Source organism: Prunus persica, chromosome G7, assembly GCF_000346465.2.
Source record: "Prunus persica cultivar Lovell chromosome G7, Prunus_persica_NCBIv2, whole genome shotgun sequence".
NCBI lineage: Eukaryota > Viridiplantae > Streptophyta > Magnoliopsida > Rosales > Rosaceae > Prunus > Prunus persica.
Genome location: NC_034015.1, coordinates 7,054,277 through 7,079,064, shown reverse-complemented (window position 1 = coordinate 7,079,064; position 24,788 = coordinate 7,054,277). Strand labels below are relative to the sequence as shown.

Here is a 24,788-nt window from a genome sequence, read left to right as displayed (position 1 = left end):
AGTAAAATGATTTTGGCCAGAAAAAAGGTAAAAAGATTTTTCAAACAAAAAACGTATGAGCATGCAAAACAGTAACCAAAATAGTGAAAATGAAAGCTTACCTTTTGCGTGCAATGAAAGCAAGAGGAAGATGATCGATGTTTAAGTTCAGAGACGACGAAGAAGACGAGAGGAAGACGATGAGAAACTCTGACAATGCTCTGACAAGGAAAAAAGACGAAAAGGTTTCTCTGGGAGATTGAAATTTTTAATCGGGTTTGGAAACAGTGCATGTGTAAGTCGAAAAGTTGCTTACATATAAAACCATTTCAAAAAAATAATACGGCGGTTACATTTAACTACGTCGTTTTTAACTAAAACGACGCAATATTTTTCATTCGACGTGGAATCATTTCATTTAACGTCGTTAGGTTTAATATAACCGACGTGGATTTTAATTTTTAAATTATGAATAGAATTTTTTTTCCCGTGACCTTTCAGTTTATTTTTCAATTACAGTGCGTTATAAATAGAGTTTTTTTTCCGGAGGAAATTTAAAACGAAGGAAATTAATATTCTGCAATATGTAAAGTTTCTTTTTTGGATGACAGATTTAAATAAAATAAGAATATAAAAACAACAAATGTGTAAGTCAAGTAGACGAAAAGTTGCTTACATATAAAACCATTTCAAAAAAATAATACGGCAGTTACATATAACTACGACGTATAAATTACAAAATACGACGGTACATTTAACTTCGGACGTGGTAAATAAATACGACAGTAGTTTGTAGGTACCGTCGTAGTAAACTCAAAAATTAAAGTACATAAGTAATAACTCGCGTCATGGTATATTATTTAACACGTCGTTTTTATTAATTTACCGACGTGGATTTCTGTAATATACGTCGATCATACCGACGTTGATTTTACAATTTAAACGGCGATTTTTTTGTAAGGACCGCCGTTGGTTTTAAAAATTTATTCTATAAATTTGTCGCTTTCATTCATTTTCGGTTTACATTTAAGGTTCCAAGTTCTTCCTCTCTCAGTCTCTCATGTCTCAAAGACAATAATTTGGATGTTTTCTCAAAGAGAAATTGAGCTTACTCGCATCAAATATATGTCCACAAGAAGAAGCTTGTCAACTAGCCTTCTCACTTCCTTGATCAAGCCTGATAGGACACTTAGTGCTTCTGAATACTCCTTGCTTTCCATCAAAAGATATGCAAGCCTGGCCTCCACTCGCTGTCGAAGGAAAGTTCGCTTCTCAGGGAAATCTGAAGATCAGATGTGCCTGATCCTCTGCTTGATTTTCTTGCCTAAGAAGATCGTCGGATTTATTGTGATAGCCTCTTCCTTTATCCGTAGAGCTTCAGAAGAAGAAGATGGGTTTCAAGAATGCGATAAAGAATAGAAATGGCTTCAGATGGCCTCTAAAGCATGAGCAATTGAATCAGTAGTTTCTGGGAGATATGATGAAGACATTGTCAATGCTTTGAACTACACAAGTCCTGCAGAAAGATATGTTAAAGAAACTGAAACAACGGCGGTTTTCTGTTCTACCGTCGTCTTTTCTCGTCGTCTATATTAAGTTAAGATGGCGGTAGATTTATAATTACCGACGTAGATTATTTTGTTAAACGTCGTTAAGTGTACTACAACCGACGTGGATTTTAATTTTAAATTATAAATAGAGTTTTTTTTCCCGTATTCTTTCAGTTTTAGTTTTCAATTCCAAAGCGTGATAAATAGATTTTTCTTTCCCGAGGAAATTTAAAATGAGGGAAATTAATGTTCTAGAATTTGTAAACTAACACGACGCAATATTTGCAAATCTGTGTCATCTGTTAAGATTATAATGTGGAACAGAGTTCCATCTGGTAAGATTTCGTAACCCTTGGGATCTCAGACAAAACTGATTATGTCGGCGGTGTTCTATATAAACCGTCGTGGTTATTTCAATTCTTGTCATTAAGTAGATCTACCGACGTAGGATAAGAAAATCAAAGAAAAAAATTGTTAACAAAAATTCTTATTAAGAAGACCGTTAAAATTAAAGGTACGACGTATAAAATGAATAAATACGACGATAAATTTTATTGTACGATTTAAAGATAACGTCGTAGAACTATACGAGAATGACGTCGATATATTTATATTTTCCGTCGTTGTAAATTAATTTAATACGGCGATATTTTGTATTTTAAAGCCGTGGATTTGTTTGTAATTATACGGCGTCTTATACGAAAACCTCGTCGTGTTATTTTATGAGTAAAAACGGCAGTTTTTATTGAAATCGTCGTCTTTACTTTCTACGTCGGTCGATTCATAACTTCTGCCGTTCTTTGTTAGCATTGATTTTACACTGCGGAAATCTGTTTCAAATAGACGTCGGTTGTTTAATTATGTACGTCGTTGTTTTTGAACAGCCATTTGAAACTCCATTTTTTAGTTGTCTAAGGTTGTATTACACGACGGTGTTTTTAGAACCGTCGTCTTTTTATAAACCACGACGGTGTTCACTTAGACCGTCGTTGTTTTCTGGTCGTCTTTTTCACTTTTTGTAGTAGTGAATGGGCCACCATCTTCTTCTTCAAAAATTTGGTTTTCATAATTGTTAGATTAATTGGATTATGTATTCTGTAACTGCAACTTCTTTTTCTGTTCACCTTAATGGTGATGGTCAATTTCAAGGTTTATTTCTCCCTATTAGGGCATTAAGTAAGGTTATTCATTCAGTGGGGGATCCACAAAGACGCAAGGAGGTGCACCTGCACTTCCCCTTACTAAAAAACACTTTGGAGGTGGAAGAATTGGCACCTCTACTCTGCTACAGAAGCGCCCACAAACTGCTCAAGGAAATGCCTTAGGCAAATTCCTTTTTGTTTGTCGTGTTGCTGGGCTGCTGCGTGCAGCACATCATGCTTTTTTCTTTATAGTCCTTGGTCAAAACGACGTCGTTTTGGACCATAGCAGAAAAAACAAATTAAATAAAAAATAATATATACAAAGTGCCCTCAGACTTGCACTTCGTCATAATCAGTATTATATAGTATTATTAATAATTTAATACGAAAGCAAAGTCGAAGTTCACTACAGTTGAACTGAATTGAGGAAGCCTCGAGGCTCTTGGATAAGCCAGCGACCCAAATTCCAATCGCAAGGTCTTCTTTTTTGGTTTTTTTAGAGACTCCATCCAAGTCTTTATAAAACATCTTAGCTAATTGAAAAAAAAGTCTTTATAAAATTGCACTTTTGCTGAAAAATTTATGGGTTTGTCATTAAATCCATTTTCACCTTATGTATTTATTTTATATACGTGTTATAATATAAGTGGATATTTATAAACAGTCCCGATCTCTTGGATCACAGGAGTCCAAGAGATTGTGGTCACCCACCGTTGGATATTAATCCAATGGTTCAAAAAAGTTTTTTAAAAAGAGTGCAAGAGTGAGTGAACCGTTGAATTTACATCCAACGGTGAGTGACCACAAATCTCTTTGACCCCTGTAGTCCAAGAGATCAGGACACTATTTATAAATACTATTTCTTAAAATTGGGGAAAATAAACTCATCCATCCATATTATACACGTGTACAAGATGTATCACGTAACTATACTATCGTAGTATTCTATAATTTCTCCAAAATGTGAACTTTCACAAATCTATTGTTTATTTTGTTTGCGTCTATCAATAGGAAAAAAATAATAATATTTCTCAAATATTGTTCAATATCTTATAAATATTCAATAGAAAAATATTTAGGATTATTCGTTGGAATGATTCAATCAATACTAGAGAATTTACTTGCTCGGGTTGAGAAAAAATTAAATGGGTTGAAAGCTGAGGTAACTTATTACAACTATTTACACCATAATTTCATATCATCTTATGTAATAATTGAGATGACTATGCCACGTAATTTAATATCTTTTATTATAAGCACATAAAAGCTGAAAACAATGAAGCTATTTATTTTTTCAAATAAAACTATTAATTTGAAATTCTGTCTCCTGCCCACCATTCCCGTCGTCCCTAGTTGGATTCCTCACGGCAGCAGTTTTTGTTCGATGTGTTTTAATTATTTTGCAGCTTTCACAAATTGGGTGGGCTTATTGGGATAAAAAGACAAAGGAAGCAACAAACGATAAAAGCCAAAACATCATAGATGTGGATGGGGCTACATCAAAGTTCGTCAGATTAGCCAAAACATCATAGATGTGGATGGGTTCAGAAATGCCTTTGTGTGCTTTAAAGAGATCTTGCTTTTGCTTTTTCTTTTTTCTTTTTTAAGTGAAGAGGTCTTGAATTTTCAATGCTTGGATTGCTTAGAAATTAAAAATGTAAAAGGGTCTTGACTTGCAGATTAGAGATCTCGGGTTCGGATCTCCATTACATTTTAGTTGTGTGTGTTTTAGAAACCCCATCCTCTATAGTTTAGACCATCACTTGTACTAAAAAAAAAATTTAAAAGAAAGTAAAGAAAAATCTCAATAGCTTAATTTGGAAAGGAAAAGGACAAGATACAAAGATGGTCATTGTTTGCACCATTTTTTTTTGGGTCAAGAGTACTTTCATCCCAATAGAAAGAGAAGTACAAACATAGAGCTAGGTTACCCACAGCCACAACTAGACAAAGCTACCAACAGCTAGCGAAAAGAAAGGAGAAGAACAAGCTACAGCACAACTAAAGCAGCCACAACAGAAAAGAGATGAAAAACAAGCTACAGCAAAACAAAAGAAAATTTTGTTAGAGGCCAAACCCATGACACCTCCCAAATAGGGAGCATGTTCACCTCTAACAGCCAGTACTCACATCGTAGGGGGACATAGGAGCCCATCAACTTGAACCACAAATACCAAAGAGAATGGGAGGCTGGATTCCCAAACCTTATCACACATCCTCCTTTTAGCTCGAGAAGCTGCAGCATCTGCTGCTTTGTTTGCACCACGGTGTACCCACTTCCAAGAGTACGAACTGAAACCATTGTAGGCTCTTCGAATTGCCGTTAAAATGGGGAAGATAGTCCATCTACTCCTCTGAATATGTCCTTTGACAGACTGGACCAACTCATTTGAATCAGATTCAAAAACCACATGTGATATCCCCATTTGAGCAGCTAAATATACTCCACTCAAAGCTGTGTGAGCCTCCGCCTTCATATCTGACACTGCCAGTCTGGTTTCCTAACCCATCGACAACCTTTGCCACTGTGAGATGTAGGAGCAACACCGCAATACCATGCTTAATCCGGTTAATGCTTCCAATATGGTTATGGCTATCAAGAACCATGGGAATCAGTCGTTGACTCAACACTCATCTCATGGTTTTACTACTGGGAAGTGTACTCACTGTGGCAATACTTGCCATTCTATGGAGCAGTGCTTTTAGAAGAACGGATACCCTGAATGGTGGGATAGCTACAAAAAGCAAAGGGCCCGTGAGGGCCGTGACAATTGCCCTAACCAGAAGAAGGGAAATGCAGCCGTTTTGTACTGCTGAACTGGCACTTCTTGCATCTGCCATGTCTCCTATGGTGTATGTTCCCTCTACTCCTTATGGGATAGATACTGTCATTCTCCAACAATCAGGTAATATTGGTCTAGCTCTCCTTATTACTGATTCTTAAAAGGACTATGGTTTTCTTGATTCTGGAGCTACTGATCATATGACGTTTGATGCATCTCTCCTTCACCAGCATTGTTCTCCTGCTTGTTCTACTATTGCTAATGCTAATGGTGTGCCCTTTCCGGTCACTAGTGTTGGAAGTATTGATTTAACTCCCTCTCTCACATTGGACCATACTTTATTGGTTCCTACGCTCTTTGTTATATATTTTGTAAATAACAAAACAATTAAATGGTTTAGTATTAATCTATCCTACTTTTTGTCTTCTTTAGGATCTCAGCAATGTGAAGATTATTGGGCGTGGTACTAAGAGAGGAGGCTTGTACTATGTGGATGATGTGTGTGAGGGCAAAGCTCTGTTTGTCAAGGGTTCGAACCGTGCATTTGAGGATCAACTGTGGTTATGAGATCTTCGTTTCGATCATGTTTCATTTGGCTATTTACAACATTTGTTTTGATCTTTATTTTCAATTTGTAAACCTTCGGATTTTAAGTGTGACACTTGCATTTTGGCAAAAATTCACTGTGCAACTTATCCTATTAGCTCTAATAAAAGATTTGTGCCTTTTGCTTTGGAACATTTTGATGTTTGGGGCCTACTCCAGTTAATACTATTTTTGGCTTACGTTGGCTTTTTATTTTTGTGTATGATTGCATTGCATGATGTAGTTGTACTTGATGAAAAAAAAAAGTGATGTTTTTGCTTGCTTTCGGACTTTTCATTAGATGATTAAAACTCAAATTTCTGCTACTTTAAGGGTGCTCGTTCGGATAATGGTGGTGAATATGTTAATCATATCTTACACAGTTATTTTTAGGAACATGAAATTCTACATGAGACTACTTGTCCCTATACACCTCAACAGAATGATGTGGCTAAAAGGAAGAATAGCCAAATTCTTGAAATTACTTGTGCTACTCTTATTGGTGCCCGCATGACCCCCCCAATTCTGGGAGGAGGTGATCACCTCTACTGTCTATCTTCTTAATCATGTTCCTACTAGTGTCCTGCAGTTTAAGACCCCATTGGACAAATTGGAGGCTCATGTTTCCCTACCATCTCATCTCACTCTTCTACCTCGTGTTTTTAGGTTTGTTGCTTTTGTACACTTGCACAAACACCAACATACGAAATTCGATCCGTGTGTTATGAACTGTGTGTTTATTGGTTATCACCCCCATCAGAATGGTTATTGGTGCTTTCATCCATTGGCTCGAAGTTTTTATACATTTTTGGAGCATGAGATGTATTTTGCTCACCCAGTATCCCTTCTCCTCTTTTGGGAGAGTAACATTGAAGAGTCGAAATGGATGAAGTTATTTCAACATAATATTGAGGTCAATTGGCTAGCCATGTGTGACTTGATAGCTAGTAAGGAACTAACTTGCACACAACCGGCCTATACAAATCAGGCCAGTACAGCACCTGTGATTGAACCTTCCAGTACTGCACTTGCGACTGAACCTTCCAGCACCGCCGCACCCACAGCTGATAACGTCGACGCCGCCCCTCTCTCTACTACCTGTACCCATCCCTGAGTCTCCTCATGCTGACATTTCTAAGGTAAGTATAAAATCTTTGATTAATACTAACAATGATTGTGAAATTGTTGAGCGTAGTGTATATCAGTTACCACCAAGGAGTAATTGTTGGAAGCCACCAAATAGATATTCACTAGAGCTTGCAACAAAGGTGAAGTATCCTATTGCTCATTATATGTCTACTCACAGATTATCTGAAGCTTGTCAGGCATTTGTAAATCAAATATGTACGGTGGTTACTCCTAGTAAAGTACAAGATGTGTTATCTGATTCAAAATGGGCCACTACTATGACTGAAGAGATGCAAGCTCTTGAGAAAAGTCAAACCTGGGAATTGGTGCAACTGCCAGAAGGGAAGAAACCAGTTGGTTGCATATGGGTTTATACCATAAAACACAAACCATATGCTTTTATTGATAGGTATAAAGCTAGACTTGTGGCCCGAGATTTTACCCAAACTTATGGTATTGATTATAAAGAGACATTTGCACCGATGGCTAAGATTAATACCATTCGAGTGCTATTATCTTTAGCTACAAACTTTAACTAGCCATTGCAGCAACATGATGTAAAAAATGCCTTTTACATGGAGACTTACAGGAGGAAGTCAACATGTCATTGCCGCCGGGTTATAATGCTCGTAATGATGCCAGTGTTGTGTGTAAATTGAAGAAGGCACTGTATGGATTGAAGCAGTCTTCGAGAGCTTGGTTTGGGAGATTCCGTCGTTGTATGATCCCACATAAACCAACGGAGAGAAGGTGATATACCTTATATGTGCACACCCGCGTTCATCTAGCACGAGGCCTTTTGAGAGCTCACTGGCTTCGGAGTCGTAGGAACTCCGAAGTTAAGCAAGTTGGGGGCTAGAGCAATCCCATGATGGGTGACCTACTGGGAAGTTGCTCGTGAGCTCCTAGAAACAAAACGGTGAGGGCAGAGAGGGGGACCCAAAGCGGACAATATCGTGCTACAACGGAGTTGATTTGGGGATGTGACAATTTGGTATCAGAGCCACTCTGCCGTGTGGTGCGAGTGTGCCGACGAGGACGTCGGGCCCTTGAGGGGGTGGATTGTAAGATCCCACATCAACCAACGGAGAGAAGGTGATGTGCCTTATATGTGCACACCTGCATCCATCTAGCACGAGGCCTTTTGGGAGCTCACTGGCTTCGAAGTCGTAGGAACTCCGAAGTTAAGCGAGTTGGGGGCTAGAGCAATCCCAGAATGGGTGACCTACTGGGAAGTTGCTCGTGAGCTCCTAGAAACAAAACCGTAAGGGCAGAAAGGGGGGCCCAAAGAGGATAATATCGTGCTACGGCGGAGTTGATCCCAGGATGTGACAGTCGTGCCATGAAAAAATATGGTTATGAGCAGAGCAATGCTAATCATACTTTATTTCTTAAAAGGAAGAATGGTAAGTTAACAACTCTTATTATTTATGTGAATGATATGATTGTGACTGGTGATGATCTTGATGAAATTGGCAAACGAAAAGGCTATTTAGCTTCTGAGTTCACTATGAATGATCTCGAAGGATTAAAATATTTCTTGGGTATTGAGGTAACTCGTTCTGAACATGGAATTTTCTTGTCACAAAGAAAATATGTTCTTGATTTGCTAAAAGAAATAGGTATGCTTGGGTGTGAGTCGATTGGTACTTCTATAGAACAAAATCATGGTTTGAAAGAATATCCAGATCAAGTTCCAACTGATAAGGGATGATATAAAAGGCTAGTTGGTCATTTGATTTATTTGTCTACCTGATATTACATATGCAGTAAGTGTTGTAAGTAGGTTCATGCATAATCCAAGTGTACGACATATGGATGTAGCAGTCCGAATTTTGAGGTATTTGAAGTTCGTACGAGGAAAAGGTTTGATGTTCTTAAGGCATGAGTATGTAAAGGTTGTGGGGTATACAGACTCAGACTGGAGAAGAAAGAGGGATAAGAGGAGATCAACATCTGGTTATTTCACATTTGTAGGAGGTAACTTGGTTACTTGGAGGAGTAAAAAGCATAAGGTTGTCTCTTTGTCAAGTGGAGAAGCCGAGTATCGGGCTGGTGAAAGGTGTTTATGAACTGCTGTGGTTGAAAAGGCATGTGGGGGAGCTGGGTTTTCCTACTGAGGATACTATGAAGTTGTATTGTGATAATCAGTTAGTAATTAAGATTGCTAAAAATCCAGCTTGAGTTCAACATGATAGAACGAAACATGTAGAGATTGATCGATCAGAACTTTATTTATGAGAAAGTGGAAGAGAAGATTTTTTAAGCTCCATATGTTACTACTACTGAACAATTGACGGATATGTTGTCCAAGGCCGTATCAAATCAAGCCTTTACAGTTTCACTTATCAAGTTGGGCATTGCGACATCTATGCACCACCTTGAGGGGGAGTGTTGGCGTGAATCATTGAATCACAATAGGAATTATAGATAATTACCTTTATTATAATTGATTTGTAATTATAGGAATACCGGTTTGACCAAGATTGTATTTATTTCCTTTTTCCTTATTGTAATTACTTCCTAGAAAGGCTTGTATTTGCATCACTATAAATACCTCCTTATGAGAAGAATAGAGATATACTGAATTATTCATAACCATAAATTCTATTTAAAATTTTATTAATTTATTACTTTTAGAGGTAGCTTTACAAACTTCGAAACATTTTCACTTTGTGGAGGTAAACCAATAAGCTTATTAGTGAAGTATTATTACAAGGGAACCTTACTTATAAATATTCTAGTTGTCATTACTTATTTTTCTCAAGTTTGCAAAGCCATGGTTAAGAGTCCTACATCCTACTTTTCAAGTTTGCAAAGCCATGGTTAAGAGTCCTACATTCTAGGTATTAGACAGGGTAACTCCCTCTCTCCGTACCTTTTCATCATCATTAGTGATGTGCTTTCTTCTATGATCAACTGTGTTGTCGATCGTCATCTCACTTGTTTTTTGCTGATGACTCTCTTCTTTTTCTAAAGGCCACTGAGCAAAATTGTCCGGTTCTTGACCGAATTTTGAACTGCTACTGTCGTGCTTCTGGGCAGCTTGTTAACTTCGAGAAATCTGATCTCTTTTTCAGTCCTAATATCCCCAATGATTTACAGGAGTAGCTTTGTGGTATTTTGAGAATGACGGATACTGATGACCCTGGCCATTACCTTGGTCTTCCAACCATGTGGGGCAGATCAAAGAAGGATGCTCTTAGTTTTGTTAAGGACCGGTTATTATGCAAAGTTCAAGGATGGAAGCAAGGCCTCCTTTCACAAGCTGGAAGGGAAACTCTTAGCAAATCTGTTGCTCTTGCTATTCCCACTTATCCCATGTCTATTTTTCTATTTCCCAAGGGTTTCTGCAGTGAGCTTGATGGTATTTTGGCCAATTTCTGGTGGGGTCATTCTGGGAACAAAAACAAGATCCATTGGATTAATTGGTGGGCTTTGGGGTTACCAAAACATGAAGGAGGCATGGGGTTTCGGAACCTGCATGAATTCAACCTAGCTTTGTTGGCTAAGAAATGTTGGAGACTCTTAACTGACCTGACTCTTTCTAGGCTAAAATGATAAAAAGCAGGTACTTTCCTAATTGTGATTTTCTCCTAGCTCCTAAGAGTGCCAGAGCTTCTTGGGCATGGTCCAGCTTGCTTGCTGGAAGAGATCTCATCCTTCGTGGAGCTCGCTGGCAAATTCTTGATGGTAGTAGAGTTCACCTTTGGACTGACAAGTGGCTCCCTTGCGTTGCTAATCCTATCCTCCGTCCCACTGATGGAAGCACAAGAGATGATACTTTGATGGTCTCTACTATTATTAACCCCATTTCTATGCAATGGAACCTCAGTAGCATTTGTGATGCCATTTCTGATCGTGATCTAGAAATTTTTTTGACTCTCCCCTTAGGTGACGGAAGTGAATCTGATCGTGTCATTTGGCCCTTGAACCGCAATGGTGATTATTCTGTGAAATCCGGTTACCACCTTATTCATTCTGGCGACTCTTCCAATGTTCACTTGTGCCCTTCTAGTCTTCATGCTCCTACTAATGTTCTTCGGAAAGTGATCTGGAACTCCTCCTTAATCCCAAAATTAAAAAAACTTCTTGTGGAGAGATCTCTCGGGTTGCTTGGCTTCGAAGGAGAATTTGTTCAAGCGGCATCTTGGTGATTCCCCCATATGCCCCCTATGTGAGCAGGCTTTTGAATCTTTGGAGCACTTATTCCTTTTATGCGGTTCGGTCAAGTTGGTTTGGTTTGGCGTCCCCATGAACTATTGTGTTGATAGGCAACGTGCCACCTCTATGGCCGAGTGGCTTTACGAAGTGTTTGGACCTTATAGTTCATTATGTGTTGACAGAGCCTGGATTATTTACCACGTGGCCTATACTTGTTGGGGCATTTGGCGTAGTCGTTATGCAAAGATCTTTGATGGCAGTCCCTTGTGTCCAAGACAAACGCTGTCTCATATAAAATGCATGATCTCTGATTTTGATCTGCTGAAAGATGTTTCTCATCCCATGCACCAACCTGGTACCACCTTTACCATTGATGATGTTTGGTCCCCCCCGCCTGCTGCTTGGTGCAAGTTAAATGTGGATGCTAGGTGGACAACGACTCATCCTGATGCTGGTCTTGGAGTGGTAATTCGAAATTCTTGTGGTGTGTTCATGGGTGGTTTTGCTGCCTGTAAAATTGCAAATTCGGTTCTTGAAGCTGAAGCCCACGCAGCTATTGCTGGTTTATCACTTGAGGCTGAGATGGGTCTGGCAAATGTTATCATTAAATCGAACTCTCAAGTGCTTGTGAATTGCTCAAGGGGCAAAATTTGTAAAGGAATTTGGTCCATCTACCCCATCCTTTCTACCATTAGAAGATGCTGCAACAATTTTATCTCTTGTGATTGGCGATGGATCTCTTGCCAGGCCAATAGGGCCGCTGACGCCGTTGCGGCTATTGCTAGGAGGACAAAGTGCGATAGGCTTGGCTTGACAGACCCCCCCTCTTCCCTTGTGTTTGTTCTTCAATCGGATGGTCTGCCTTGCCCCATGTTAATCTCCTTCTTTTGGCTAGAGGCGGACATGCTCCTTTGGTAATGTCCTAGTTTGTGGCCCTCTAGTTTCTGTTACTTTCTGCTTTCTTTTTCTCTAGCCTGTTTGTGTGTGTGTGTTTTTTTTTTTTTTTTCCTGTTTGCTCCTGGGTGGGTCTGTCACCTAGGCTGCTATCTTTTTCTTTCCTTGTTTCTGTTCCTTTTGGGTTGTTTTCCCTTCAATGAAGTTTCCCTTTCGACCAAAAAAATAAAATAAATAATAACTTTGCAATTGATTGGATGGCTATTCATGTTCCCCTCATTATAGCCCCAAAATAATCCTTCATTACAACCTACTATAACCCCTCATTACAGTCTCTTTGCTAATCTTGACCCCATCCTCGTTAGAGGATTGAACAAAGGCCCATACTCATTTGGAAACGTCAACCATGCTTTATTTTTTTGGTCTGGAACGCCAACCATGCTTAGGTTGTAAGTACAAGTTTTTGTTTTAGAGTAACAAGCCCAAGTTTTTCGAACCAAAAAAAAAAAAGAAAAAAAGAAGAACAAGCCCAAGTTTAGAAACCATTGTCCACTTGGGCCTTTTCCACGTGGCATTTGACCAATGAAAAAAACACACATTAACACATTTTGGCAGTAAAACCCCTCCACGTGTCATGACTAGGTGTGCACATCCGCAACTCAAGTGGGCTCCACATTCCATAGCCTCGCTTGTTTCTAACAAAGGCGCGACATAAATGCCGAGGCCCAAGGCAAGGAAATCCACAAGAGATGGACCCAACCCAAGGTCTAATTATGAGTTTTTTAACTGCAATAACTGGAATTACCGCGGCTGGAGATGGTAAATTGAAACCAAATTGTAACTTCAACAACCACATCGGAACCTTTTAAACATAAAGAGGTAACGGGAAATTAGGTGAAAATACCAGCTGGCGAAAGTGACATTAACCCTACACTTCTGGCATGTTTACCAATCCGTAATCGTTAGTTTGTTTCTCCTCATTCAAACCCCACACTAATTCATCAATTTTTACCAGTAATTTAAATAAGGGAAAAAAAAACAGCCAACCTATGCACTCCAATATGCACCATAGACACAAGGAAAGTTTATAACCACACATAGCACATAGCGAAAATGCCATAAATGCATGTACTGTAGTGTTTAGCCATATTGCAGGTGTAACCAAAAATAATAATTTCAATCTGTCCTTTTGTCAAACAATTGCCTGCAATGGACCCTTTCTTTCAGTCAAAGAAAAAATCATGCTAGAAAATCTAAACCCAGATCATAGATAAAATAAAATAAAAATGGAAAGAAATCACATGTGCAGAATCAGATATTAAGGAAAAAAAGGGAACCAAGTTATCTGATCTTAGAGGATTAAGCAGACAATGGAACAAATCTGTGGAGTTTCTGAAAGTAAAAACAATTGAGAATCGACGTACTTAAATTAGCAGCGAAAAAGGGGAATTGTGCATAAATGTATTTGTGCTTGATGCTACAATTTTTTGGCCCTCATTTTTCCTCCAAAGGCCAATTTCCTGAAGGCACCAATGAACTAGTTGTGTTTGATTCTACAAGTTTTTTGGCATTCATTTTTCCTCAAATTGAAAGTCAAGTTCTTGAAGACTTAATTTCCCTTGAAAGATATCCAACAGTCGAGGCACAGTTTCTTGATAGTTTATCACAAACCTACTAATAAAGTAACTGTCAATGGTTATCAACAATGAAGATAGGGTAAACTTTTTCTTCAGCAAGCCCTTCGCCATCAGAACTCTAATGACAGAACACCTTGGAATGATTCTCTGCTCTAGACTAAGAGTTAGAACCCCAGGAACTCTGGCCAGATCTGCAGGCTGCCACCCCATCTTGTTTACAAGAAAATCCATTTTACTTACAATATTCTTTTCTGACAAATACATACAAGTGGGTTTCTTCCTAAAAGCCAACAAGATCTCATCTTCAGTCCAGCCCCACCTCCTGTAAACCTCCTTTTTGTGTTCCCATGTTGATTTAGTCATTTTCGAACTCACTTGGAGTCCATTGACAAATGCTAATGTCGTAGGGTTGAATCCCAAACTGATAACCTCCTCCACATCTTTGTTGAAGTTCTCCGGTTTTTGGCATACCACGCTAGGGTGACAGCTCACCCGTACGGAAATAGAGGATTGTGGCACTTCAAGTGCTCTCAAGACTGAGAGATTTTGAGCAACATTGCTTTGCATCCTATTACCTAAAATACCCCAAACGAACTAACGAGATAAGACACTGTAAAAGAACGTTCTTGTTCTTCTGCTTTATCTTTTCCAGATTCTAACAACGTTTTTGATGAAAATGGTCTTCTAAAATGCGGTGCACTATGAAGAAAAAGCAAACAAAAACACAAATGGGTAACTGAGACTCACACATTTCTACAATCTAAGAGTGAAATTCTAGGGTTTTACAGTACAAATCAATCATGACCAAAGAAATAAATGAAAGCCCAGTTGTGGGAATTGAAACTTACCAGAGAGCAGCATAACGAGCCCACCGCCAACCTCTTACAAAATTGATGCTTCTGTAGCTGTAGCTGGAATCATATTCATTCATCAATAATCCCAAACAAAAATTGGCGACCATCACTCCTGTCCTGTACAGGTAGAAGGGGGCCTTTTAAGGGTTTTGCTCTACAAATAGCTGAGGGAAGAAGCTGGACTGTTAAGAGCATTTCCAGCAGCTAAGGCTGGACTCGGGCTGGGGGGGTTTTGGGCAAAAAAGTAGTTTCCAGCAACAAAATCCAGTCCGGGCCAATGGTGGGACCCAGCAGATTGGGCTGGCCCGAGCGCTGGCTCGAGGGCAAGGCTGATGTCAGCCTGCTGACGTCACGTCGACGTCAGCCCTGCGTCCAAATTTTTTTAAATCGTCCACATGGTGAGCGCTAGGCTCTCTGATCATATTTTTTCCAGCAATCCAACCGTAGCCAATGTTTGTGCAATAAAAAAAATAAAAAAATGGATAAAAATTTTAAAAAATACCAAAAAAATTACTGATTTTTTTTTTCTCTATACCTTATTTCCATTTTCAACATTTATGTCTTTGTCCTTTTACTTTTATTTATTTTTATATTACTCCATTTACTTAAGTTTACAATGTAAATAAGGAAGTACCCCCTATTTGGATTCAAATAAAAATACTAGAAAATCAAATTCCCATCAAATCAAAATATGAAAAATCGGTTTTAGTGCAAAATACGATTTAGGCTAAAAATGATGGCTCATTAAGTCAATATATACTTCATATTAAAATTTCATAAAATCCAGTTTTCTTATTTGATGTGTAAGGAATAAAAGCCGCCAAAAATTATCTTGAGAAAATGATTACTCCGAAAAATCATTTTTCATACTTAGTCAATATTGCACCTCTACTACAAAAATTCTGGGTTCGCCAATGTTTATAAATACCAACCAATAATCTTCACTTTTAAACACCAAATCCTCATATTTTTTTTTCCTATAAATACCAACCAATACAACTAATAAAATAAAATCTTATCCGAAAATATTATCCAATATGAATAGTATTGACACGTAGAAACTAAAAAATTTCATCCGAAAATATTATCCAAATTAATTGTTTAAGTAAAAAAAATTGTGAAAAAAATAAAAAAATGAATAGTATTTGCCATGGCAAGCCTAAACTGCTGGAAACACACTTTGCTGAGGGGGGCTAGGGCAGCCACTATTTACGTGAATAGTAGCTGCCCTAGGGCTTCCCTTGCCATGGCAAGGGGCTAACTGGTGAAAATGCTCTAAGTGACTTGACCATTTTATTATTATTATTATCTATATATATATACAGAGAATAGTAAAATATTTAAAATATAAGAAAATGTCATTGGTTAATGTAAATATTAAGAATTGAAATTATTAATTAAATAAGGATAATATAGTAAATTCACACTTTTTCATATTAACAAAAATTAAAATTAAAAGAAAAATCAAATAATAGATCATATTTTTATGAAACACAACTAGCCATTATCTTTTTTAATTCTAAAATAAATTTATATATTTTTAAAAAAAGCCTCTCACTGGCGTGGAAGCGCTTGCGGAGAGGCTAGTTATTATTATTTTCTAAGTTCAGTCAATTTAATTTAAAATTATTGTATGCAAAATGATACATGAGCATAATGCCAAAGATGTGTTTTTTTATAGTGAAAGTGAGACTGAGAAGAACATTCGAACTTAGGGGTGTATTCAATTTACATTTTAAAAGATTTTAAAGAAATTTAAAAGTTTAGGTGTATTTAATCACGATTTTATAGAAGTCTATTCAATTCTATGTGTATTTAATTCAGACTTTTTAAACTCCGTTCATATTTGGATGTATTAAATCACGACTTTAAAAGACTTCATAAAAGTTTGGGTGTATTAAAAAACTCAATGATTTTAAAGGAAATACAAAGAGTGATGGATTTCGTTTGATAAAGACTAATTTTAGGCCATGAGAAATCTTTGCTTTCGCTTAGAGATTTTGATAGATATATTATTTTTTATTCTCAAGATATAATTTCACCAGTTCTATTACCACCATTTTATCGTGACTAACACTATAGTCGCCGCCGCCATCACCACCACCACCACCACCACCACCATAGTCATCATTGTCGCCGCCACTACCACTGCAATCGTCGCCACCCCCTAGAACCACTAGTACCACCACCACCGCTGCCCATCGTGCCCTTACTACTAGCCCCACCACCACTCCCGCCAGCACCATCACCATCATTGTCACGACTACCTCCTCCACCACCCTTACCCCCACCTCCACCACCACTACCACCCTCACTATTAGCTCCACCGTCACCACCACCACAACCACTACCAGCATCATCACCATTACTGCCATTGCCACCGCCATCGCCACCACCACTACCTCCACCACCTCACCCCACCACCACCGTCATTATCACCTCAACCTCTTCCACCACCTCATTGCCTCCGCCATCACTACTACCACCCCTACCTCCTCCACCACTACCTCCCCCGCAAACTACCATCGCCACCGCCATCGCCATCGCCATCGCCATCACCACCACCGCCATTGCTATAAACTTCATTAAAATTAATAATAAAATTCTAACAAACTCAATTAAAATCTATACACAAATTTAGTCAAAATCTATGTGGAGTTTGTAGAATTCAGTCAAACTCAATTAAATTCAATTGAACTCCATTAAATTTTATAGCTCTTTTAAAATTATTTAAAGTCTAAATTGAATACACCCTCCTTTGATATATTTCCACATAGTAGAAAATATATACTATTAAAAGATAGTTAATAAAGTACTTTTTGCGGGGAATGAATTCGTCGACCTTGAGAAAGAAAAAGAGAAGGTCGTGAGCCCACCATTGTGGTATGAGCTAAAAGGCTTTTGATGCTTAAGTTAACATTGTTGTGTGAATTAAAGTAGGGTTAATTAAACTTAAGAGCAGTTACCTATTTCCAGATATGGTGAGGGAATTATAAAGGGTCCTTTGAAGCTGATTTATTGTTGGCAGAAGCTATGTATTTGACCTTGATGTGCATCTACGTCAAGTCAATTAGGTGTCTTGACTTGGAACATGTGAGATTTTTACCCATAGTGGGTGAATGGAATCCCCTTAATTATTGTTGTTGCAATTAATGAGGATATCCCTAAGATCTGGGTTGATCTCTAAGCGGGTGTTGCCAAAGAATGAGTCATGTTGGAATTATCCCTTAAGCCTTCTCCGATCTAGGCTTAGATCAGGCAAACGTCTGGGCCCGTACTGGACTAGAAATGCTATAATGAGAGGGTTCAATTTAGGGGTCCATCCCACCATCCAACAAGAGAGAGAATGTGTTGGAGTTAAACTTTTATAATGAATGAATGGTGGAATTTGAATTCCACATTGAACCCTTGTGGGAGCAAATATTTCAGCAACCAATCATGAGGCGCCACGTGGACAATGAGAATATTCCTTAGGTCAACAAGTGTGTTTCATTTAATTGGTCAATTGTTTAGACTTAAAATAGAGATAATACCACAATTTAGGGATTTGATTTTCATTAAAACAACTCGATCGTAAATTAATTTTTAGTTATTAATTTATTTTGAGAAAAGATAATTTTGCCCCTATAGTAAATTATTAGAGAAAATGGTGAATTGTTGACCGAGAAGACTTTGGTAAAATTGTTACATCTCTATCAGAAAAAGTGTTAAAATAATTAAAGTAAGAATAAATTTAAATGAGGAATAAATTGAAATAAACATTAAAATAAAAGGATTTGAATTAATTAAGGTTTTTGAGAAATTAAAATATTATTTAATATTAAGAAGGGGCAAAAAAGTCATTTTAAGTTTGGAAAGGAATTTAGAAATTTCGATTGGACCATTACATAGAGCACGTCGAAACGAGTCCGTAGACAAGTAGTGGACTCAAATCGGGATTGTAACGAAGAAATGACGATTAAAAGAAGTTCAGTGGCATAACCCTAAATAATTCGAAGTTCAGTTTTTTTAAAACCTAGATTTTCTGCAGTTTGGCAACTCGACCAGCTGACTTCCAAAGGTGATATCTCTCAACTCCGGCCACCAATCGAAGGAAGACCAGTCCCGTTAGAACAACCATACTTCCCTCTTGCAGTCCCAGCCCATCTTAGCCTCGATCCGTCGTCTTGGTCGTCGGAAACTGCCACGAAACATGGCGGTTTGGACAGTTTTTGACGGAATTTTGTGGAGCTCGTTCAGACACCTCTGGCCACCATTTTCTTCGAATTTGGTATGTTTTTCCATCCTTTCAATGTTTTCTAGCTGATAGTTGGGTAGGATTTGATCAATTTCTAGTGTAGGCAACTCGATTTGTAACCCAAAATTTGGCCAGATTTCAGGATAAGATTCCAGCCACTTTTGGTCATTTTTCAAGGTAGGTTCAAGAACAAAAGTGGTTCCAAATGGGGTGTTATACTTAGGATAGGAGTTTGGGCTGGTGGTTTGGAGTATTTCCGGCTGCCGGAAATTGATCAAACCACCCACGCACTACCAGCGCATGTGTGGGAGCGTGGGCTGCATAGTGAGGTCACTCTCAATCCTAGAATGATCCTCGTGTTGTCACGAGCGCGTAGGAATTCACGGATCTCAATTTAGACAACATTTGAGCCCCGATCGGATCTCGCATATTGTGCGATTTTCAGGTGTGATATATTTGAACCGTTGGATCGTAGTTATTCTCGTATATGTCAATCTAGACAATTCTCGAATTGTGTAGGATTCAACAAATTGGGAATCGGAGTCCCGGATACTCTTAAAAGGCCAACCCTAGGGCTAGATTTACAGTAACTGTCCGATTGTGCAATCGTAAGTAGTCCGACCGTCCGATCGAGACCAAACTCTCGAACATGTGTCCTAGGCATGTTAAGACCTCTAGGAACTCTTGGATCGGAACCTTGAGGTCTTGGACCCCACGGGGTCCCGAGTTGACTTTTTGGGACTTATTGCTTTTTGAGTCCCTATGCACTCCTAGACCGTTCTAATCATTGAAAAGGCTTACATAGGCTTGAGAATTACTTCAAATACAATGCACGCACTTCTAGGAGCCCAGGGCCAGGACTTTGGATTAAATAACGAGGATGAGCTCCATCTGATATGTTTGGGCCTTTAGAAAGCTCATGCGCGTGCGAGTGTTCACTTGGTTTAGTTGTAGTTCTAATTTCATGATTTTATGTGATTTCGAGATGAGTATTTAATTATCTGTTTATTTATCACCTGTTTATATATGTTCATATGGTTAATTGTGTGGTAGGAGTATAAATATAATATTGGAATGGTATGCTAAGCAGAGATCGAGATAGTTAACAAACTAGCCAAGTGTTTAGTGTGTATATATATATATTCAGTAGTTGAAAAGGATGAATCTTAGCTTTTGGCTTTTATCATATATATATATATATATATATTTTTAAAGTTTAGTTGAGAACCAATCTACTTAAAGTTTATATAAATGACAAGTTATGGTTTTCAAATCCACTGCGAGGGTAACCCTTAGTTGCCTTGAGACAGTTTGTTATTTTAATGATGCCCCACGAGTTTCGGGGACGCTTGAACTGTGAGGTGCGAGGATTGCGGCTCAGATTGAAGTGTTATCTCTGAGACCTGCGAGGAATGCGGCTCGGTTAACTTTATGGTTCCGAGACCTGCGAGGATGGAATTGACGGACTAACATTGGAATTGACGGATTATTATTGGAATTGACGGATTATTATTGGAATTGACAGATATATGGAATTGATGGCATATATGGAATTGACGATATTAACGGAATTGACGGATCAGAAATAGGGGTACGCCTAAGTGGAGAGAATTTAAGTCCTGAGATGCTTTTAAATTAAATTGAGGATTTTATATGGCTACCATTATTTTCTTAAGCGTCACATTTGTTTTACAAGTGTTAGGTGGAAATATACATATAGATTCTAATTAAGTTGTTGATATATATATATTTATTTATTCATGAACCTTACAGGAGTTTCAATACAAGAATACAAGGGTCTTCAAAGCTCATAAATCTTTAACTTATTTTATTTTATTTTATTTTATTTTAGTATGTTTATTTATCTTTATCTTTTATTATTTTATATAGTATTAAATATCTTAAGTTTTTCTAGCATATTTAGCCCCACGAGTATTAGAGTTATCCGGACCGTGGGAGCGAGGATTGTGGACCAGGTTGACCAGATGTCTCTTGAGTCCAGTGAGGATTACAGGACAGGACGTGTCACCATTGGTGCCACGAGAAATTGATGGTTATGGCTTTCCAAGCGTGCTTACTTGATATAAATGTTTTTATTTCTTTGTTTGATTATATATTGCCATGTGAGAAATGCCAGGAAGCTTGAAATAGAAAGCTGAGATGAAATTTGAGAACTAAAGTGGTTTTGCAATTAAAGAACTACGTGTGGCTTGATCCCTCAGTAAGGGTACGTAGGCAGCCTATGGTTATAAGGTGCAGCCATGAGTTAGAATGCTTGAGATTACTAATGCAATAATGTTGTTTTGAAAGTTGAGATGAATTTTACTAGCAGATTGGTCCATTTGATTTATGGCAACCTGAGACCAGAATATTATAATGCTTAATTTGTTTAGATATAATTGAATGCATGCTGAACGATTGAGTTATATAAATGTTTGATGACAGGTGAAAATTTTGGGGAATGAGTAAATTACAGGGGAAACTCTGCCGAATTTTTCGGCAGAAGATAATATTATTTTAAAAGTGAATTTTTAGTTAGAAGGGCAGTTTGGTCTTTGTGCCCGGCATTAGCCAAGTGTCAGATACTCATAAGGTTCGGCTCGGATTCCAAAGTGGAATTTGGGTCGGGTCCTGTCATTAAATCTCTAATAGATTCAATCTCTCTATTTAAAGGAGAGAATAATTCCCTCATGTATGGGAATAATTCTTTGAACAACCCTAGAAGGCAAGAGTACTATAAATACATGAGGTAATTTGAAAAACCCTACAACTCTCACAATCTCGCCGCCCCCTCTCTCTTTCTCTCACACAGCTCTGGCCACACATACGGCTCTAGCCACCTAGTTCTCAGTTACCATAGAGAAAACTTCGACCTTCTCTATTATTGTCGTATCTTTCTTAAGATCATCTAGCTGACTTAGGCATCGGAGGGCCTTTGGCCAACACCCTCTGTGTGTAGTCTATTTAATCCAGTCTTTCACAGGGATCGAGGAGGAAGTGAGAGAAGGAAGCTAGAAGGGTGAAGAATCTCTTACAAATATTCTCCTGTGAGAAATTTGCACAAACATATGGTGCTTTCATTGAGAGCATCAAGTTATACTCAACATGTTGCTTTCAAATCAAAGGAACCTGTTTCCTCTTATTCATCACTCAACTGAAGCTTTCCAAATAACCATGGTTGGAATTAAGGCCATGAGAAGTAAGACTATCATGACGACACAATCCGCGAGAGGCCCAAGCTACCACGATGGTGTGGCATCAAACCAACTGCCAGGTTTCACTGCTGAAACCGTCACTACAATCATGGCACCGGCCCAAGCCGTTGCTTCACTTTACGGTACCATGGCTGAGAGTGTTGTGCCTGCCCATACCGTCGCTCCATCGCTTGGCCCCTTGGCCTTAGGCCCCACTTTACCACAAAGCGTTGTCATCGTGAGCCTTGCGTCGCCGCAAGGCCTCTTGGCCGAGACCACGATTTAAGCTCACGGCTCTGTGGCTGCCATAGCCTTGCAGCCACATGGCCTTGTTGTTGGCTCCAGCAGCCACCATCCTGACTATCTCGTGGCCGAATTCGATGTTCACCACTGCGACAACACCATAGTTCACTCCGACACCATATCTCATGGCCACCTTGGAACCACTTCCGATTATGGCCCAATTTTAGAGTAGATACATTCATTCCCTCCTTTGCCACCATGCACGACTTTTTCAGCTCCTTGGCACACCTCAAACGAAAGCCTAGCTTGCGTGCAATTAGGCTCCACACAATTCTCTCCTCATGATCCACGTAGTCAAGTAGACCGTAGTCTCAAAGTCGACCAGCTAAATCAAAAAGTTGACGAGCAAAACAACTTGGTTGGACAGCTTTTTAGGCAAATTGACTTGGTCAGATACCTTGGCCTAGGATCCCAAGGCAAAAAGAGAATAATGGATGAAGGCACCGACATGCATTTGGAAAGGTCCCGAGCAGGAGCTAGCAGGCAAGGAGAAGGACAAGAACATGCTGCCCAGCACGCTAGCATGTCACAAGCATTCGCGAGCTCCAGCCTAAGTGGATCAAATCTCGTTCAAGGACAGGTCCTAGGACCAATGTGCACGAGAGGTTGGGCTTGCGATCAGATGTTCATGCCCGTCTAGGCCCACAAGGAAGTATTTACGTGAGGCTAGACCTACATGGAGCCTCATGATGATCAGCAAGGAAGAAAGACGCTCACCGACCCGTTCTGGAAGAGCCAAATCACGGCAACAAGCTGCAGGGAATCCTTCGCAAGCTCAGGCCACTGTTATCTCCCAAATTTTAACTAGCTGCCCAACAATTAAAGACGATCCTGTGATCGGCTTCTAGAAGAAAGACCTGATCGAACTTGATTTACCTGACAATGACGTCGTTGTCATTAGCATTCAGATTTCCCAAGCCGTAATTGGCCAAATCTAGATAGATGGGGTAGCATAGCTAGTATCCTATGGTTGTCGGTTGTCCAGTAGATAGGCATGGAGACTAAGATCAACAAGCTAGCTAGGTAGCTGATTGACTTCTATGGCGCGACTTTAGTTACTGTGGGCACAATAAACCTCAACGTCTACAAGGATCAAGGAGGAAGAGAGAGAAGGAAGCTAGAAGGGTGAAGAATCTCTTGCGAATATTCTCCCATGAGAAATTTGCACAAACAACCCTCTCACCAAAATCCACCCCATTATATAAGCTACCCATACTGGACTAGCTTGTCCATGGGCCTTTTCTTAAGACAAGGCGGCTCTACGAGGTTTTCATGTGTAGCATGGGCTTGGGCAGAGCCCGTATTCACATGGTCGGTCATAGACACAGTTCGTCCCTAATACTTGAAATGTGAGTTCTAATTCAAGTATAAAATTTCAGGATTTAATAAGTTAATCAAAATCTATCTTATAACAACCTAATAATATTCCAAATTCCTGTAACACCCCCGACTCAATTTAATTATTTTATTCAATTTATGTAATTGTGAAATTACAATTTTGCCCTTGGAAGTAGGGCCACTGTAGTCACGTTTTCATCTGGAAGGATTTTGAGGATTTGAGTGGCACCATTTCGTAGACACGTAGTGGGCTCAAACCGAAGTTTTAACGAATAATTTTTGGTCAATGGAAGTGCAATAGCACAACCATAAATTTTTCGAAGTTGGATTTTAAAACAGCTCCGCTTTCTCTCTCTCTCTCTCTCTCTCTCTCTCTCTCTTTCTCTCTCTCCCCCCCCCCCATTCGCAAAACAGACAGGCCACTTTGGCCAGCGTTTTCCCTGTCGTCCGACCACGACTGACGACACCATGATTCACAAAACATTCATCTCTTCCTCCTCTACACATTCATACCCATTTCCACCTTTGAAACTCCAATATCGGTCGCAATTATGGATTGAAGCCGAGCCAAAAATCCTTGTTTCTTCCGGCAACTCCAGTTGCCAAAATTGTCGAACGAGGTAGGAAATTTCATCTAATCTTCGTGCTCTACCTGTTTATGTGCTTGGTTTAGGTTAATTTTGAGGTTTTAGAGATTGATTTTTAACCCTCAATTATGCCGACGATTTTGGCTTCGATTCGGCTAGTTCCAGTTAGTTTTTGGCCTTGGTCCAAGAACAAAAGTTGATCTCATAGGTAATCTGATTCTAATGGTATGGGTATTGATTGACGGATTGGAGTTTTCCAGCCGCGAATTTTTTCAAGGCACCCAATCGTTGCCCCTGGTGGCGGTGTGTGGACCACTTTGTGGCAGCCCAGGTTCTAAAATACTCCTCACGTCATCCTGAACACGACAGTATGCTCGGAATTGAATTTGGTTACCGTATGACAGTCGAACGGA

At 39.1% G+C, this 24,788-nt stretch overlaps 4 protein-coding genes across 5 annotated transcripts; 2 read left to right on the top strand and 2 right to left on the bottom strand.

The window, feature by feature from the left end:
• Positions 8,609–9,239, top strand: LOC109950358 (uncharacterized mitochondrial protein AtMg00810-like). The gene is made up of 2 exons (XM_020568926.1): positions 8,609–8,789; positions 8,938–9,239. Exons 1-2 carry the CDS (start codon positions 8,609–8,611, stop codon positions 9,237–9,239), a joined length of 483 nt encoding a protein of 160 aa, XP_020424515.1.
• On the top strand, positions 10,297–12,249 carry LOC18771072. The gene is made up of 3 exons (XM_020568925.1): positions 10,297–10,534; positions 10,768–11,216; positions 11,353–12,249. Exons 1-3 carry the CDS (start codon positions 10,297–10,299, stop codon positions 12,247–12,249), a joined length of 1,584 nt encoding a protein of 527 aa, XP_020424514.1.
• LOC18771162 (transcription termination factor MTERF15, mitochondrial) lies at positions 13,625–14,931 on the bottom strand. 2 transcript variants are annotated; one of them, XR_002272452.1, is made up of 2 exons: positions 14,711–14,931; positions 13,625–14,561 (listed from the first exon to the last, which is right to left on the bottom strand). XR_002272452.1 is itself a non-coding variant. In XM_007203984.2 (2 exons), exons 1-2 carry the CDS (start codon positions 14,721–14,723, stop codon positions 13,797–13,799), a joined length of 654 nt encoding a protein of 217 aa, XP_007204046.2. In that variant the 5' UTR covers positions 14,724–14,931; the 3' UTR covers positions 13,625–13,796. The 2 variants fall into 2 exon arrangements, 1 of the variants encoding a protein (XP_007204046.2); XM_007203984.2 differs by having other exon boundaries at positions 13,625–14,437.
• Positions 16,729–17,103, bottom strand: LOC109950357. Its single transcript, XM_020568924.1, has one exon. The coding sequence runs from the start codon at positions 17,101–17,103 to the stop codon at positions 16,729–16,731; it is 375 nt and encodes a 124-aa protein (XP_020424513.1).

Excerpts from the sequence above, each read along its gene's own strand:
- LOC109950358 (XM_020568926.1), top strand. The coding sequence starts at position 8,609 with ATGATTGTGACTGGTGATGATCTTGATGAAATTGGCAAACGAAAAGGC. Across the intron at positions 8,790-8,937 it reads TGATTTGCTAAAAGAAATAG|TAAGTGTTGTAAGTAGGTTC; the intron begins GTATGCTTGGGT and ends TTACATATGCAG.
- LOC18771072 (XM_020568925.1), top strand. The coding sequence starts at position 10,297 with ATGACGGATACTGATGACCCTGGCCATTACCTTGGTCTTCCAACCATG. Across the intron at positions 10,535-10,767 it reads TTTCTGCAGTGAGCTTGATG|CTCCTAAGAGTGCCAGAGCT; the intron begins GTATTTTGGCCA and ends ATTTTCTCCTAG. Across the intron at positions 11,217-11,352 it reads CTACTAATGTTCTTCGGAAA|GCTTTTGAATCTTTGGAGCA; the intron begins GTGATCTGGAAC and ends CTATGTGAGCAG.
- LOC109950357 (XM_020568924.1), bottom strand. The coding sequence starts at position 17,103 with ATGGCGGTGGCAATGGCAGTAATGGTGATGATGCTGGTAGTGGTTGTG.